The 18,727-nt window shown below is 40.9% G+C and overlaps 2 protein-coding genes and 1 non-coding gene across 6 annotated transcripts in view; all 3 read left to right on the forward strand.

Annotated features, from left to right (window-relative positions):
• malt3 (MALT paracaspase 3) overlaps positions 1-18,727 on the forward strand; it is a 49,520-nt gene that overhangs the window by 6,733 nt on the left and 24,060 nt on the right. Inside the window, exon 15 of the mRNA XM_085169297.1 lies at positions 1-18,727. This exon is cut by the window's right edge and continues 24,060 nt beyond it. Within this exon, the coding sequence (XP_085025423.1) occupies positions 1-324 (324 nt within the window). The 3' untranslated portion in view covers positions 325-18,727.
• On the forward strand, positions 2,654-2,725 carry trnah-gug (transfer RNA histidin (anticodon GUG)). Its single transcript has one exon. It is a non-coding gene; the product is annotated as a tRNA-His (tRNA).
• Positions 3,569-18,727, forward strand: part of LOC146515539 (FERM domain-containing protein 5) — a 66,541-nt gene continuing 51,382 nt past the window's right edge. For all 4 annotated transcript variants that reach the window (XM_085169298.1, XM_085169301.1, XM_085169300.1 and 1 more), the window contains exon 1: positions 3,569-3,695. In XM_085169298.1, coding sequence (XP_085025424.1) covers positions 3,594-3,695 — 102 coding nt within the window. In that variant the 5' untranslated portion in view covers positions 3,569-3,593. The remainder of the gene's footprint in view (positions 3,696-18,727) is intronic.

The raw sequence follows: 18,727 nt of genomic DNA on the forward strand, positions 1-18,727 counted from the left end.
GAGTCGATGGTCATAAAGGTGGATCTACACTATACTCACAGAGACAGTAAACTGCGTCAGACAGAAAGCCAGCAGGTGGACATAGGAAAGCCTCTCGTGGCTTCCTGCAAGCTGTACAGGAGGAATCATGGAGCAGCAGGCAGGACACGAGAAGGCGCTTTTGCTAAAAGCATGGGCAACATCGCTAGCAGCAATCCCCCGCTGCATCAGACTGGGTCATGCCGCCCTTTCACTAGAAAGGCAGTGTGTGCTGCTAAAATTCCTGTTACGTGGAGCAATGAACCTGAAGAGAATGATGAGAACGACTTCAGCTGTCCACATTAAAACTTTCTGGTACTACTTTTGTAAATACTGGTTGGAAATCTCTTGTTTTGTTTACAGTTGCTGTAAACATGTTTGTACTTGTCTATGAATGATGATGATAATTAATGTATAAGTGAGTAAGTGATTGAGGTTTGTTTTTTGTCTTACCAGCCTTCAGCTGTTAGATTAGTAGCCACAATAACACTGTAAGCTGATTTTCATCATAAATTATATGCTTAGAAAACATTAATTGTATATAACACTTTTTTCAATGGCAAGCTGGCTGGCCTAAATTATTAAATGAAGACAATACTGTCAGTAATTTATCTAATGAAGAATACTACATTGATCACTTTTTAAAAAAAAACAAACAAGCAATTTATTATATCAATATGTTTTGCTGTTGAACTTTAAAATCTACATTTTAATTGTTTTGGGGTTGTTGTTTTTTTTTGTTTTTCTCAAGGAGCATTTTCACAGTGATGCTTAATTCAAGTTTGTAGAATAAATTAAAATATGTCAGTTTTAACTTTGCTAGTACTGGGTTGGGCCGTCTTTTGCCTTTGGATTGTCTAAATTCTTCATGGCATTAATTCAATAAGGTGCTCAAAACATTCAGTTAAAATCTGTTGTGTATCTTAAGTTTTAAACCTAACGTACATTATCAGATTGTCACTATATTGGAGTAAAATGTGCTTTTAGCTCAAAACGAAGAATTAAAAGCTGCTAAGTCTGGAAAAATCAAAGTAGATTTTCTTTTCCTTTAGTGCATGGCCTATACCTAACAGATGCATTTATTTATTTATTTTTCATATATAGGCTAAAAAATGCTGTGGGTTGCATTATTCGATATATTACTGTGCAAAAGTCTCAAGCCACCCCTCAGGGATATGGGTCCTTTGATTTATTGGAAAATGGAAATACAGCAAATAAGACGAAAACAGAGTTTGTTCAATTCTGTTGAGCTCGAAAGACAATATTTGCTATGATCACCTTTATTCATCGAAAAAATTCTGAACTGTCTTAGGCAGCTTTCTTGTAATTTCTTTAGGTAGTCTTCAGGAATAGTTCTCCAGGCTTCTTGAAGAACATTCAAAGCTCTTCTTTCAATGTTGACTGCCTTTTGTTTTGTTCCAGGTATGCTTTTACTGTATTGGCAGTGCTTTTAAGATCATTGTCATTCTGAAAAACATCAGACATTTGCCAGAAGCTACTGCATGTTGAATCAAAATCCAACTGCACTCTTCTGCGTTTATGATTTCATCAACTTTGTTTTTTTCTGATTTTTTTTTTTCATATTTCTTAAGAACATGAATTTGAGATACTGCTCATCTGCCATGTTTTTGTTTTGCTTTTTAAGCTCACCACTTCTGCCTTTGTCCTTCACTTTTTCAGTTTCCTCTTTTTAAAATGTTATTTTAGTGCAGCCATAAGCCAAGTTTTCAGCTGTCAGGTTTCTGCAGATTCTGGTAAAGAAATGGGAATAAATTATGTGTTTTTACAACAGGCTGCTAGAAACAGCTTAAAAGTGCTTAAAGGTGCAATTTAAGATGAGTCTGTCATTTGTAGACCCAACACTGATTTGTGCCTTTGGCTAGGTGCATCTTCTTAGGCTTGAATGGTTCACTGGTCAGTGTTAAGTGGCAGAACAAGCAAATGGGACAATAGAACAAACAAAAAACATGGTCTAAAAAAAGCTGAAAATGGTGTGAAAATGAGTGTCCAAAAAACTTTGACTCGAGATTATTGCTCAAGATCTTTTTTTTTAATTACAAAAAGTCTGGCGAACTGGAAGCAAAATAGAAATAAGGGGTCACTCGTGAGTTGTATAGTACTGTACTTCTACAGTAATGTGATTACATTTTTACCATATAGTAGGTGGACATAATGCCCACCGGGGGACAATTCTAGCTCTCCGACTTCCTGCATAAGAAACGGATATTGTAGTCTTGACCTTGCTAGTAAAAATATCAACCGCACTATTAATTATTGTATATATGTGTGTGTTTATTGATACATGACTTTTTTTTTTTTTTTTATCTCAAGTAGTCTGTTAGTTATGAAAGAAAATGTAAAAAAAAAAAAAAAATTACAATTGCAGCTCAAAATAGTCTAGATCTCCTCTAACCTCTGAGCAAGGCACTTTCACCAGACAATACAAATAGATTTGTGATCTAACAACAATTAGCTTCAAGTGTTTGATTATGAAAAACTCATGACTTGGACATAAATGTGTATTAGTGGATTAGGCGACGGTTAAAATAAATCAACTTTCGACCTCGAAACATCGTGATGACGTACTCTACTTAACGACAAAAATAAGCGGGGTGCACTCAGTCCCCGTTAGCTCGCCGTGATCGTATAGTGGTTAGTACTCTGCGTTGTGGCCGCAGCAACCCCGGTTCGAATCCGGGTCACGGCAGAGATGTACGTCATACTCGGGGCGCTGTATTTTTATAGATTTAAATTATTAATACACTCTTACGCCACTTTAACGTGATTTCTTTGTTGTTGTTGTAATACAAGCTTTGCATTTCCGTTTTAGGCTGACGAAACATTTTCACTCGATTTGCTTGCCGCAATGACAACGAATGGCCTGCAGGTGGCAGCCCAATACATTTAATATCCACCACCTGGGAAGTTGTGTGACACCCGAAGCCGCTGGTTTTAGGTCAGCCAGGCAGGAGCAGCTTGATTTCTCTCCAACGTTTCATCGTGAACCTGAAGTCTACCTCCAAAGACCCATTAAATGATTCACGTTATGACACTGCTCCTCGCACAGCATGGTTTGGGTGAATAATTTTAACTTCACACTGAGTGAGTCATAAAAAGAAGCTAACCTTTTAAAAGTTTTCTAATACATAATTGCTGGTCATGGGAAAATTAGGCGTAAGAAAAGAAAATCAGTATATATTGAAACTTCACACTCCCGTTGGCTCTCTTTGACGTCAGTTTTCATTTGGACCCGCCCGCTTGCTCAAGTGGCAGCAGTGAATGGTGAGAGATAATCCTCAGCTCCACACAGACACACACACACACAGAGCAGCAGCAGGGCTGAGCAGCCTCTGGATCTGGATGCGGGCATCCTTGGATTTCGCTCTCAGCACGGGCCCACAGCACGGAAAACTTAACGGGACAACAATGGTGCTCGCCTCGGCGGCTGAATCCGTGGCTGCTGGTCGTTCAGGGGACCGGGAAATGCGGTCAATGTGACATTCACTTGCATGCTGGTGTTCGAGTTTATTGTTCTGGTCCTGTAGACGCAGAGCGGCGAAACCTGGGAGAGAAAGATGTTGAGCCGATTTATGAGTGGCAGCGTCAGGAATCTTGAGCGGGAATACAACTGCACGGTCAGGCTGCTGGACGACACGGAATATACGTGCACCATTCAGGTTAGTCACCTGTTTATTCACTCCGCAGCGCGCTGCGATTGTGTCTGACCTGGCAGACAGAAAAGCAAGTGTTTTATCAGGGGGGGTGGCAGCAAGTGCCTGAATGCCCCGCTGCTGCTCCTGCTCCTGCTGCTGGTGTCAACCAAGATAAATTAGACCTAAAATAGAAACGTGTAGTTATTTATTTTTGCCATCCCGAATAGGCTTGTGCAAACATTTTTTCTCCCCCTTTCATGACCTACTATTACCTCAACCATCAGAGAATTCGGTCGTGGGATTAGAGACGTCAGGGAGCCTTGTAGTACAGACACAACTCAAGCTCGGATTGAGTGGCTGCCAGAAGCTCACTATCCTCTTAAAGTAATGAATGAAAGCAGTTCCCCTCCCTCTGTATTATTATTATTATTATTATTATTATTATTATTATTATTATTATTATTATTATGTCCTCTCCAAGCTTGAGAAGGGAGGCTGTTGGTAACGCTGTCCATGCAGTTTCCAGCAATGCATATAGGGTATCCCATGAAACATGCCCCCTCAGTTGCACAATGTGCCACTACACTGATAAAACCAAAGATGTGCCATGTGTTGTTGATGCAGGGTTGGATGTGATGATTAAATGGCTGCAGCTTCCCGGTGTGCATTAACGGCACATGTCCTCTTTTAAGAGGGATTTTCCAGAGCCCAAAACAAACGATTGATATTGTCAGCGCAGGCATATTTCTTTAAAAACTTAAAACAAGCCCAGGCCCTGATCATAATAAGCGTCTTTCCCTCCCTTTGGTTTCTCTCTACTCCCAGCGTTGCTTTGATGATGGTGCAGTTTTATGTTCATGCTGATTTTAGTAGTAGGTGAGAGGGCCTGTCACTTCAATTACAAGACAGCCACCGCTCTGTTTGTGGATGCTGTGGAGTTGTGGTGAAGTGATGTAAGGAAACCCTGGGAGAATTCTCATGATTAGTCAGCGACATGTAGATAAACACACAGCAAAACCCTCTTGCAGCATACCGAGGAATTGTTCAACCTGTAATGTGAACAACGAAACCCTAATAAGACGCGTGATTGTTGTCACTTTGGTGTCTGCTGTCACCAGCGGGCTACAGAGCCACCACTCCTCTTTCCCCCAGCGAGCAAGTGTGAAATGCAAACCGCAGCTACTATAGGATCGTGACTGTGTGCCCAGGTTGTAAACAGATCTGCATTTCTGCTCGGAGAGCTGAGCAAGACATGGAGTGGGGCCAGATGGACTGTGAAGCCAGCAGGTGTGCTGTTTGCAGCAGAGTCGTGTGGTCTAGGGGGCTGACGTCACCAGGGTGGAAAAGAGAAGAGTGGAGTGCAAGAGGAGAATGCTGTAGCTCTGCTGTGATTGTCTGTGATTCTGCCTAACCTGGCCCGGGGAGGGAGGAGTTAAATCCACCTGACTAGCCACATCGGTTTCATGGCCCACCAGGAAAACAAAAACAGGGGATGCAAACTAGCTCAGGTCATATACTCGTCGAGCCTCTCTTTTACCTGATTTTTTTTCAATGCACTTTCAAACTTTTCAAAGGCTCCATATTCATATTTTTACCCTTCTTTCATTCCCTGGCATCCAATCAGGTGACATTAATTCAGTGGAGTGTAACCACCCCCATGGTGTCTGCATAATAAAACCATCTTCAGCAGAAATTAGAAGCACAAAGTACGCATGCACCAGAGCAAAGCAGGGCACCAAGGGCTTTCAGAAGAAGGGCAGGAAATGTGTCCGTCTTTTTAAAGCGGTGGCAGCTGTAATGCACGAACATAAGTTTTGCTTTAATGAATTATGGATCTTTCCACTATGTTTGGGGAAGGGAAAGTGAGCACATCTCATTAGACCGCCCTGTAAGATGAGTTCTTGTCTCCATGCAGGTTGATGGAAGTGCCTGAAATCCTCTTTGCCCTCAAGGCTTTTTCTGCTCTGTGATTTTAATGTTGCAATGCAATGTTGCCACACAGAGTCAGCCTGAGAATTAGCTGTGTCTCACATTTTTGTCATTTCCTGAGAATAAAAGATGAATCACATAAAAAAAAAAAAAAGCTGTATTATTTTTCAAGGACAGTGGGTGCGCCCACTGTAAAAAGAGAATATACTGTCATTTTTTTTTACCTTCTACTGAAGCAAAACACCAGCATTATTATCAGCTTACAGTCGTGTAGCTGATATTGCTTTCACACCATGAACCTCTGTGTGTGTGTGTATGTGGGGATGTATAACACTTGTCACTGAGAAAACAGATTTAGGTACCAGCAATATTATGTCACCTTTAAAGGACATCACTGTAAAATACACCATGTGAAAAGGAACTTACACCCTCTTTCAGTTCTATGGTTTTATGATGAGGACATGATGAAAAAAATCATCTGGTCCTAACAGTTTGAGAAGTGGATAAAACCAACCTCCAATCAACAACCCCACAAGGAATATTAAACTGTGTCATTATATATTTAACAAATTTTATCCAAAATGTGGAAGCAGAATGTGAAACGTTAAGTACATCCTTACTGTTTTCCATAGAAATATAGGCAGCCAGTAGCAGCCAGGTTTTGCTAATCAAATGCACTTGATTAACTGATCATCAGCAAGAACGACCACCTTTTTAAAAGCAGAAGTTTTGTCAGTTTGCTGGTCTGAGGCATTCAGGTGTTTGCTAACATTATACCAAAAAGGAAAGACATCAGCGATGAGCTTAGAGAAGCAATTGTTGCTCACCATCAGGTTTGGAAGGGTATTAAGAGCATTTCCACACAAGTTTGAAGTCCTTTATTCTACAGTGAGAAAGATTATTCACAAGTGGTATACATTCAAGACAAGACAGTTGGCTATCCTCTCTGGATGTCCCAGGAAATTCCTCCAAAAGTCAGAGAAACTACAAAAAGCTACATCTCAGATAATGACAGAAGAATTAGTAAACGACTGATAAAGGATGGCTCTTCTCTCTACAACATGGTAGCACAGATTAGGTTTGCATCTAAAAGAACCACAAGACCTCTGGAACAATGTCCTTTGGGCAGACAAGAGCAAAGTTGACATGTTTGGCCATAATACATAGCACCATGTTTGGCAAAAACCAAACACAGCATATCAACTGACAAGCATGGTGGTGGAGGGGTGATGATTTGGACTTGTTTTGCAGCCACAGGACCTGGGCACCTTGCTGTCATTGAGTCAACAATGAAGTCATCAGTATACCAAAGTATTCTAGAGCGTGAGGTCATCTGTCCAAAAGCCAAAGCTTGGCCATAATTTTGTCATGACAGTGATCTCAAGCTCTAAATCTACAGCTCAGTGACAGTCCATCTCAAAACAGCATTGAAATTTCCTGAAAGGGTGGGACGTTAAGAGAGCTGTGCATAAAGAAATGCCCACAAACCTCAATGAACTGAAGCAATGTTGTGAAAAATAGTGGGCCAATATTACTTGAATCGATCCATCTTTAGTTTAGTGTCACAGGGGGCTATCTTGTTTATCTTGGCTGTTAAAGAACAAAAAAACACAAGCATATATCCATTAAGTTGTTATAGCATGAAAGGTCGAGACTGCTGTCCTGTCCACAGACAGGAGAGAGACAAATAGCCATGTACACTCACTTGGATTCAATTTAGAATTTTCAAACATGACTGATTTTAGACAGTCAGAGGAAGTCAAAGTACCTTAGGGTGCCGTAGCCATCCAGTACATTCAAACTCAGGTCCTCCATGCTGTATGTGCACAGTGCTAATCACTGTGCTACCAACGTGGCTATGAATTCAATTTTATTTGTAGTTACAGTTTTGCAGAAGTCCATTATTTACATTCTCTCCTTGCAGTCTTGTAGGCCACTTCTGGATCTGCAGATCTGTCTGTGGTGGAGGCTGTGGGTTGACAGTCAGACGCACACTGTTGGCTAGGTCCCCCCCACCATCTCCACCATCTTTATAGTTGAATTCTATTTAAAGTTCAAGGACTGCAGAAAAATGTGATTGCTTTTTTGGCACAGTGGAGCAACTCCACAACTCCACAACTCCTCCACTGATAAAGTAAATTATAGCTTATCTTCTTAGAAACCTATGCTTATCCTTGTTTTTCTAACAGCTGTTTTGTTATTTGAAAACACAGCCAGTCGCTCACAGGCCAGTCTCCATTCTATCACCCACGAGAAAAAAATATGCTAAGAAAATAAAGAGTTTGCTGAAGTTTTATATTCTTTAACCAAAATGAATACAAAGTGAATACAATCTCTGGAAGTTTTCCTGAGATTTGCTGACATCTTGGTGAGGAGGCTGCAGGGGGATGGTAGCCTTATTGAGGGTGCTTCACTTTGAAACACAGTGCCAGCAGCTCAGCTGTTGCTACGGGGACTCCACAGTTACTCTAACAAAATGTGAGATCACTCAGTGGTCAGGATTTCTCTTCCAAAAGGCCACGGACAAAGATGTAGCCGTTAGCAGTTAGAGGAAGGTAATTTATTCCCTGAGTACTCCCAGAGGACCCTAGTGGTGATTTGACTGTTGTCATGTTTGTCTACAACAGGACTATCGTGGGACTGCTCCACTGATGCATACTCTTGTTACTCCCATCTGGTGTTTAGATATTTTATGAAGTCTAAAATGAATAAAATGGTTTTATTGATCTCCATATTGCTAATAGTTTTGGCACGTGTTCAAATGCAGTAGCTGATTTTATGCACCTTTTTTTTTGTTTTAAACATGTTTGTCAGTAATAAAATTAATTGATGAATTGGTCACTGTTGTGTTTTAGTGGGACAAGTCAAGAATTCTGCTGCAGGAAAAAAGTCTGAGCCAGAACAATACAATCCAACTTTTAATTTAATAATAATGAACAGAGTTATAAAATGTAAATAAACATACTGATATATTGTTTATACTGGTTTGAACAGGTGTTTGATACCATATATTTAATGGATATATTCTTTTGAAATGGTGGGATGTAAAGAGAGCTGTGCATAAACGAATGTCCATTAGCATGTGGTATGTTATATTAATTTGAAAATGTTTCAGATTAAAAGAAATAATACTCAGGATAAGTTCATCTCAAGTATAAATCTTTATTGGGGAATGTGGCTAGCTCGAAAACAAATGTTTATTTGCAGCAAGGGGTGGAAAATATGGCTTTCTGATAGAAAAAGATACTAAACAGTGGATTATTAATGCTTCCATCCAGCTTGTGTAAGTGTAAGTAAATAGAGGGAATGTCCCATCCTTCTTTTCCAATGAGCTGTTGTCACTAATGACACACTTCCTAATTTGAAGTGTGAGTCTACTGAAACAGTGCCAGCAGCACTATGCAATAATAGCGGCACAGCTTTATATGCAGTGACCCAGCATGAAAAATGTAGAAGCACAAGGGTGTGTCTAGGGCAGCGGTCCCCAACCTTTTTTGCGCCACGGACCGGTTTATGCCCTACAATATTTTCACGGACCGGCCTTTAAGGTGTCGCGGATAAATACAACAAAATAAAACTAGTACCGGTACCGAAAAAAAGAAGATTTATTCATAACACACGTGAAAAGACCCAGGAAAACCGAGTTAACGATCAAAACGATAACAAAATAATGCTGAAAACTGATAAAAACCCTGAAAACTATACATTTCACACCTGAGCCTCAACTCTCGTGGACCGGTACCAAACGACTCACGGACCGGTACCGGTCCGAGGCCCGGGGGTTGGGGACCGCTGGTCTAGTGAGTGTTCTCTCTGGGTATTTCACGTAAAAGTGTAAAATAACTGGTTAGCACTTCAGTTTAACAATAGCTAAAGTAACTAAACTTTGTAACAGCTACATAAGATTGCAAAAATAAAATTGCAAAAAAACATGCTATATAAAATATAAATGGCACTATATAAAATGTTTCTTGCATATTTTTTGTGCTTTGTTGGAAGTTGTTGAAATACCAAACCTCCTAAATTGTAGTTGGAAGATGAGATGTTGCTCTTGCTCTCAGACATGCCTGGGCTTGTCCTGTTGCACAGAACATAGATTCATGGCATTGCTATTGATATGACATTTTTATATCATGCAAAAATTTATCACAGATTATTTGATATGGCATAAAACTATTCACAGCTATTATAGTTTACGTTATCCAGCATGAAAACACCGTGTGGAGTTTTTGTGTTCTTCCTGTGCCTGTGTGGTTTCCCTCCGAGTACTAAGGCTTCTTCCCACAGCCCCAAAACCTGCTTTTTAGGTTAACTGGTGATTCCAAACTGGCCTTGGGTGTGAATGTGAGTGTGAATGGTTATTTGTTTCTGTGTGCTTGCCCTTTGACAGACTGGCGACCTTTTCAGTGTGTACCCCGCTTCTCGCCCTGTGACAGCTGGGATGGGCTCCAGCCCCAGAGCAACCCTGAGCTGGATAAGCAGAAATAAATGGATGGATGGTGTGAAAACTCAGTGATCTGTGATGACTGCAGTTCTGTCTCTTGACTGACTTTACATTGTGAGGACCCTCAGAAGTGTCCAGCCCAGGCTTAATACACACAGAACCTGTGTATTAGAGTTGAAAAGTGCATATGTCTGTGTGCTCCAATCTCATAGAGGCTGACGCTGTTGCAATACTTCATATAAATCATTAAAATCTCTGCTAGGTCTAAATGTTTCATGAGATGTAATCTGTCATTTCTGTTTACCACCATCGGTGCACGCCAGTGTCATGATTGGCTGAACAGATTACCTCGCTGTAGTGTCTGTCTGTCTATAGTGGCAGTCTACAGTCCCCTTGCTGAGGATTTGATACGTGGAAGCAGCTTCTTTTCAGTCACACTTTATCAGTCAGTTTTTGCTGATAATGAAAGAGCTGGTGCGTTGTGTAAAGACTGCAAAGGGCCATTGCTCCGTTGGTACCCTCTGGATAAGGTCTTTGTCTTTCATTGCTGTTTCACACTCGGCTCAGGTGCCCCAACAGAGCGTTACAGTACATGGATATTAAACTGACCTGCATTGGCTTGCTGGGATACATGAAAGAGCGTAGCAGAAGACAAGATGCCAGAAGTTTCTTTTGCTACACACTCATTGAAGCATGAGCTCACACACGAGCAGTTTATTCTTTCTTATAATTGTCAATAGGCCGCTAAATGTGGGTGTATAGCCTGTTTGGGTGTCTAACCGAATGGCTTTCTTATATTCCCCTGTGTGTGTGTGTGTGTGTGTGTGTGTGTGTGTGTGTGTGTGTGTGTGTGTGTGTGTGTGTGTGAGAGGGGGGTGGGGTGGGGGGGGGGGTCTGAATGGAGAGCAGGGAGGCAGTCTGTCAGTGTGTCAGGAGCAGTGCTGCCTTTGTGTTGTCTGGGATGCATTGTGTGACAAAGAGAAACAGAGAGGGGGCTCGAGGTTGTGCTCCACCTGAAAGCATGAATATTAAAGCCACAGCAATATATCCTCGTGGTGACTGGTCTGCTAATGAGAGAAGTGGATGTGAGTAGAGCAGCTAATGATCCCATTCCCCTCTCAGGATTAGGTTCCCTTTAAAGGGAGATGGCCTACAGCTATATTAATGCAAACAGATTGCACAGCTTGTTACTTTGATTTACATACTTCACTGGCCTCATTAATGAAATAGTTTGGTGCAAGAAACTCTTGGTAGAAACTGAATTCGAGAGCCTTGGAATATTTACAAGGGGGGAAACAAAGCTTTGATCAATTACAGATAGGGAAGGATGTTTGTAACCTGCAGTCATGACTGAACAGGAATGATGCACCACCACCACCACAAGCCTTGGAACTAATCAGATAAGTGCCGCCTTCAAGCAGTGACCTTAAAAAAATTTGCAAGTGCAATATATATAATCAAACAGAATTTTAATTGCAATGTTGTAGCAGGCAAGCTTGGGATTTACTGGAGGAGGACAGCAACCTTAATATTTGGATATTGTGTTATCTTTTGTAATGAGAGGGATTTTTGGGGGGGCGGGAGTGAGAGTTGTGTTGTGTAACTGCCCTCTTGTTTTTGTTCTGGGGCCACTACATGTGCAATCACAACTTTGCAAATAGCTGCAAAGGGTATACAATATAAGATTTTATTAATTTTGCATGGCTTTCACTTAGTACAGAACAAGTTTGAAAATTTTAAATTGAAATTCAGAATATCTCTATAATTGGAACTGGAGCTGACTCGGATTGCTTCTGAAAGTTCAGTTAAGCACGTTGCAGAATGCTGCTTCCCATACTCAGGCTTTATTTGTTGTCCTCTCTGCCATGCTTCCTTCATGCTTTCTCTCCATTGCCCTGCTCCTGTTTGTCTTTGGGCCTCAGGGCTCTCTGCTGTATGAGAGAATCAGCCTTTGTCTCACTCTGTACTTCAAGGCCCTGTGCCTCTGCAGACTAATGAGGAAGCGCAGGGACAGGACTCAGACTACTACAATGCAAGTGAAATTAGCACAATGTTGCTTTTTGACTTGGGTTGCACAACAGCAAGTAGAAATGTTTAGTATCTGCAGTAAATTCTTTGCATTTAATATTATTGACATATTGTCTGCACATTTTAACAGAACATAATATAGTTGGTCTTAGTCAGGACAACCGTTATTCTGCTTGTGAGTGATCTCTTCTCCACCACAAAAGTTGCTTTGTGATGGAGATTTATACCAGAGTGGGTGTCATCAGCATATAGGTCAGGTGCTGAGCTTAAATCAGATGTGATCTGACAGCCGTGACAGTTTTCTGTTGGCCGATGAGCCAACGAAACAGTAAAAATACAGCCGGAGCAGAACTGATGGACAATATGGTAGTGATTAGTTTACTCTTCAGCTCTTAGTTCAGTATTCATCGTACTCAAGATTGATGTGTTACAAAGGAGCATATTTGTCATTTTTTTTCATCTTCCACATTTCTCTCCATGTCCCTTTTTTCATCCTGACCTCATCTGCTCCACAGGTCACCTCTTTCTCTCTGTGTCATTGGGATTGTGGTTCAGCTTCACACCGTCTCACTGCAGGATTTTTATGAGCTAATGATTGCCGTTCCTTGCCTCCGTTCTTCATCTCACCTTGCCTCCATCATTGTGTTTTAGTTGTCTTATTTGTCTCTTCAGCAGATTTACATTCTCGCTGTGCTCTGTGAGGCCTCGTCTCTGTAATGTGTCGACTGTTCTTTGCCATTAAAGAAATGGATGATTTGCTGTTGTTGTTCTGAAGGGCATAGCGAGGACTAGTTTATTTTTCTGTCCAGCTGTGTGGTTGCACGTGTGCTGTCATTCAAGTAGGCAAGAAAACATCAACAAAAAAAAACATGATTTGATTATCGGACTAGAAATGGTATCATTTACAGTACTGGGGAAAAATCTTGGGCCACCACTCACTTCTTGATATTGTTCGAGGAAATAAGTAACGATTTCTGATTAAACTTTAGTGAACAGTAGATGACTCAGTTGAAGGGTCAGGTACATCTCTCAGGTCCTGTGTCAGGCCTTTGCTTAATTTTTGTCCTATTTCTTAATGACAGACTTTCAGAAACTGTTCATTTGCTGTAGTTCTTTTAAGGCCTGTCACTTGCTCAGATTCATATTTAGGACAGATATATGTCAAGTTTTCAGCTAAAAGCTTTTTGGGAATCACCTTTTCTGTGCAAAAAATGTTTTATGCCTGTCAGACTGTGTTATCTTTGACATTTGTCATATATTCTGCTAAAGAAACAGGAACAAATTGTTTTTGTTTTTTGTTTTTGTTTTTTTACAGCAGGCTGCTGCTAACAAAGTGCCTAAAGGTACCTTGGAAGCAAAATGTAATGAAGCAAAGAGTGGGTCAAGACTACTGCACAGCACTGTAAAGCAGTTTACTGGTTTTGTGTTTTCAGTAGGAAGGCCAAGGATGACTTCCTATTTTTCCAAGTTAATGTAAATTTTTTGTGATTCAGAAAGCTCATTTCAATGATCCTGATCCCTGGAATATAGCTCCAGAAAACTGAAGTATTACTTAACACGTATTAATTTAAAAGGAGGGATGACTTTGCTTTGTCACATGTAATGTATTCAAGAGCTGGAATGTTTATCTTACGGTCTCGTAACGCATTTTCAGACAGTATTCATACACCGCAAATGTGTGGCATCAGTGCGCATTTTGTACATTGTTCTGTTCACGCAGTTTTTCACATAGTGAGTTTTGTATAAAGAAATCATAAGTACAAATGTTTCAAGCAATATTTTGTGAGAGCTTCTGAAATCTGAGACATTACTGGCATCCTGAGATTCGATGCACAGCATTTGCCAAGAGTCTGTGTGATTAACAAGGAGCATACTGTGTCAGGTGCCTCTGAATGCACAACCCAGCTACTACCCACTGCAGCTGGAAAAGATTAAACATTTTTCTGATCCTGCAGAGTAATTATTGCCAGACTGGAATAACTGAACGGGTAACCTGGGATTCATGATCTAAGTATTTATCTGTCCATACCAGAGATTGTTGAAAAGAAAAAAGATGGATAGACCTACAAGTGAAGCAAATGTGGAATGCCTTACATGTGTATTCTGTCTAATGAAAGCAGAGGACGACTGCTCTGGCTGCAAAAACACTAAAGTGTTGAAGTCTATTAAAAAATACTTCTCACTTGAATTATAACATCAGGACACATTTTCCCAAGGTTCATCTTATTAATTGTTAGTTTTACATCTTTTACACCAGTCACACAGATGTAGAAATGAGTCATTAGGGACAAATTTGTATATATTTTTTTTTTATCTGGTTTGGTGAGTGGTTGCTCATTGTCACTTATTGTTATGGAGAGGGGTTGCAAAAAAGGTTCTGCACCAAAAACATCCTTGTTATTGCTTTGGTGGCCAGCAGATTGCTGCAGCTGAGGATAGTTAGCATGGATCACGCCGACTTGTCTGCAAACACATGCATTTCTGAGTGGTAATAAAACCTGAAAAAGCCTGATGCAAACTAAAAGCAGAGAGTGCTCTCGTTGAAAGAAAGGAAAAAAGCCTTACTATATTAAAATCAACATATTGTGATGACTGTTTCTGGGTGTGAATTCTCTTATTGAACTGTGGATGACTGAGGCAATCTGCTATTGACCAAAGTAATTGGATATCACGTAGCAGCAGCCAGCAACCTCCAGGAACCACTTGCTGACTGATTGGCGAATACACATTTTTCCCTCTCAACTTGCGCTTGCCTGGGAATCGCCAACCACTCTGCAGGCCTGTGTGACGGGAACCAAAAGTGAAACGGAGTAAAATTCATTTCTTAATCCAACAGAATCTGAAGCTTGTGACACAGCCAATGTTTGCAAATAATTACTTTCTCATGTAATCATTTCTGCAGATAAATGACCAACATGCTGCCATCAGTCTGAATGAACAAAACAATACTATTGACATTAATTTATCGATATGAAATGGTGAAAGAATTGCAGCACTGTGTCCCTAGTCACAGTAGCAGTGGTCGGCAGAGTGTGTTTTACAGTTTTGTTTCGTTTACCAGGAAGAAGGCGGCTGATCTTGTGCGTCATAATGAAAGTGATCATTAAGGAAAAACCATCTGTACTCTGGCCCAACAGTGTGTAGCTCTCCGAGAAATACATGCTCCTGTCATCATCCTGCAGACGTGGCTGGGTGCCTGTCATAAGGGCTACTTGAGCTGAACTTAGGGAGTGCAGGGTCTGTTTATTCTGATATCCTCTCCTGTAGTGTCTTTTATCTGTCCGCGAGTGACAATATACGCTTTCTGTCAGATGTGCGATGACACACAGTTGATGAAAATAACAAAGATAGAGTAGGAGAGCTTTGAGCCAGCTGTGTCCAGCGGCACAGGAAGATGCTGAGATGAGGCGGAGCGGTTGTCTTTGGCGCTTAGAGTTGAAAATTTACACTTTCAGTGTTTAATTAATCTTTGTCTTATTTTCCACCCACTCTGGATAATTTTCCTAGAGAGAAAGAATTTTCTTTTCCAGTGGGTAGTTCGATGACGGAGTTGCTTTATGAGCGTCAGTATTTTTCTGGATTGTTTGCATTGTTTGTGTTAGCATTTGTACATCATATTTACACGACACATCACTGATCTGTCAATATTTTAGTCCATCTTAGGATCAAATAAAGGCCTGGGTGGCTCCTGTTGTTCCACGTGTGTCAGGGACTGCAGATTACACGGACAGCTATTCATGCATGCAATCAGTCTCTTTTTTCCTTTGTGCGTGTGTCAGCGCAGCAGTCAGAAAAGACGAGCGTCTCTGGAGAGGAGATAGATGAACACACACAGGAGGACAAAGAGGCTGGCCAATGAAAATACACAACAACCCCAACACACAAAGACAGCTGTCCAGTGCAGGTCCTGGTTCAATTCAGCAAATGTGTTTTCATTAAAAGCAGCAACAGTACTGCAGTGTTTGCCATTAAAAGGCTGCTCTGTCTAGTTGCAAGAAATTTTTTTCCCCTAATAGTTCGATGGCAGCACGGTGGCACGGTGGTTAGCACTGTTGCCGCACAGCAAGAAGGTCCTGAGTTCAATTCCACCATCAGGCCGGGGTCTTTCTGTGTGGAGTTTGCATGTTCTCCCCGTGTTTGCATGGGTTCCCTCCGGGTACTCCGGCTTCCTCCCACCGTCCAAAGACATGCAGCTTGTGGGCATAGGTTAATTGGATAATCCAAATTGCCACTAGGTGTGAATGTGCGAGTGAATGAGTGAATGAGAATGGTTGTCTGTCCCTGTGTGTTAGCCCTGCGACAGACTGGCGACCTGTCCAGGGTGTACCCCGCCTCTCGCCCTATGACAGCTGGGATAGGCTCCAGCGCCCCCCGCGACCCTGAAAAGGAGAAGCGGAAGCGAATGGATGGATGGATGGATGGATGGATAGTTCGATCCTATTTTGCCCTCTGAACTGCTTTCATTTTTGTACAGCGTTGATTCAACCTGGAAACATTCTTTAGACTCGGTTTCTGTTTCCTGTGTCTGACAGAAAAAAATGTCTGATTTCTAAATCAGCAAATATCGGTGTCTGTCTTAAAAATCCTGTGTATGTCAGGAACTGCTTGGTATTACTCGGTAATAGATTTTCTATCACAGAGAGCATCACATAGAAAAATAAGTGACATCAACTTTGTCCCATTATGTCTCCACATTACTCCAGTGCAGTGCATTTCCGAGTCATATATTGTGTTTGATTAGCTGACAAAGCTGGAACGAGCTCTGAGACTGCAGCAACAACTGATGCCCGTCACAGTGAATTTCACTGTTTTCTTTTTCCCTCTGCTAACAGCTGGTGGAAATCAGTTAAGGAAAAAGACGTTCTCATTATTTCCGGTTCATTAGTTGTGTGTCTTGCTATAATAGACAACAAGCCAGGATCAGTATATGCCATTTGTCTGTCTTTGTCTGTCGCTCACTATGGTAGAGTCAGTTAAAAGCACCTTTTTGTTAGGTTCAGAAAATGTCATTGTGTGCTCTGTAATGTATGTAAGTATGTAACGAGAAACCATCCTCAGAGCTAACACATTTTAGTGCTAAACGCTTGCACTGCCGTCGTGAGGAAAATGGGTTTTCAGGACAAGTGGTAGGCTCCTAGTGATAAGGGTTTCATGTCTCACGTTTCATGTTTAGCTCTTGTGCATATGATCTTCAGTGTGTGCGTTTCTCTGGGGATGTTTGTTCCATTATTACTGACTGAACTCGTGTTTTCTGCGATTTCCTGGTAAAACTAGATATGGGCCTTGTTTTATTATTGTTGTTGTTGTTCTTTGCTTTCTAACAAAATCTTGAGAACTCTACACTGACTGTATACAAGCTATCACATGTGTCACTGGAGGAGTGGGTATGAAATAATTGTACCTGACATCTGGAGTTCTTACAGAGAAAACCTTTTGGAAACTGACTATAAAACTGAGATGTGAGACATAAACAGTACTGAAGCTGTTCATGTGTTCAGTCCAGACCAGCTATGAACTATGACGTGCCTCACTCTGTTAATGAATCAGTCTGATAATAAAGCCTAAGAAGTAATAGAAGAAAATAAATAACCTGCAATAATAAACATTTTAATTGAATGAATTAATGAAAAAACATCAAAGAAGTAAGTTTGAATTTGTAATGGGCCAGAATACGAGTACATCAAATAAAACCGAGGACAATGAAATAATAATAAATGTGAATTAATTAAAAAATAAAGAAAGGGTAGATGAAACAAATGAAAAAGACGCATGCGTCATAAAATAGAATAATGTGAACAATTGTGAAAAAGCTACAATCACTGAATAATAATTACTTACAGAAGTTGTTAAATGTTAATACTGGTATGAAACAGACTCTGTATACACACGGCCACTTCATTAGGTGCACCTTAATAGTACCAAGTTGCCTCCAGAACTGCCTTTATTCTTAATGACACAGAATTGACAAGGTTCTGGAAACACAGGGAGGCTGTGGTGTTTTAACAATGTTCAGTTGGTACTAAAGAGCCCAAAGTGTCCCAAGAATATATTCCTACAGATTTATGCCACCATCACCACACTGAACTGCTGCTACAAAGCAGGATGGATTCATGCTTTTATGTTGTTCTGACTTAGAAGACAGACAGAGGTGTGCCATGTGGTAGCAGAATAGCAGTCTGGAGGGCACTATTTAAACAGTGGTGCTATCCTCTCAATATGTGGGGTTTGCAGAAATCCCCCACTACCCCAAGGGTGGGAGACATGTGCCATTGAGGGAAATAAAGAACTGTTTGCACAGCTACACAGACTGTGCATCTCCCCTCCTATAAAGGGATGAGATTGTGCTACAGTATTATGAGGAGAAAAAACATTTGTCGTGCTTCCGATACTAACAGCTTAAAAAACCTTACATGTTGCTATACTTTGAATAAATATGCAGCTTTGTTTGTCTTGAAAGGGTCTTTAATGGTTTCTCCTATTCCAGAGGCTTCCCTCTTGCCTATTTCTCATAATAACAGTCCATTGGAAAGCAATTAGGTGTGAATCTTTTTAATCAATATGGTGATCAATAGATATCCTGTGGACTGATGATGCTACAGTCTGGTTTGTGGTGAGCTTAGCTATTTTTAGCAGCAGTCATTCCTGTGCAGGTTTG

Source organism: Neolamprologus multifasciatus, chromosome 7, assembly GCF_963576455.1.
Source record: "Neolamprologus multifasciatus chromosome 7, fNeoMul1.2, whole genome shotgun sequence".
Lineage (NCBI taxonomy): Eukaryota > Metazoa > Chordata > Actinopteri > Cichliformes > Cichlidae > Neolamprologus > Neolamprologus multifasciatus.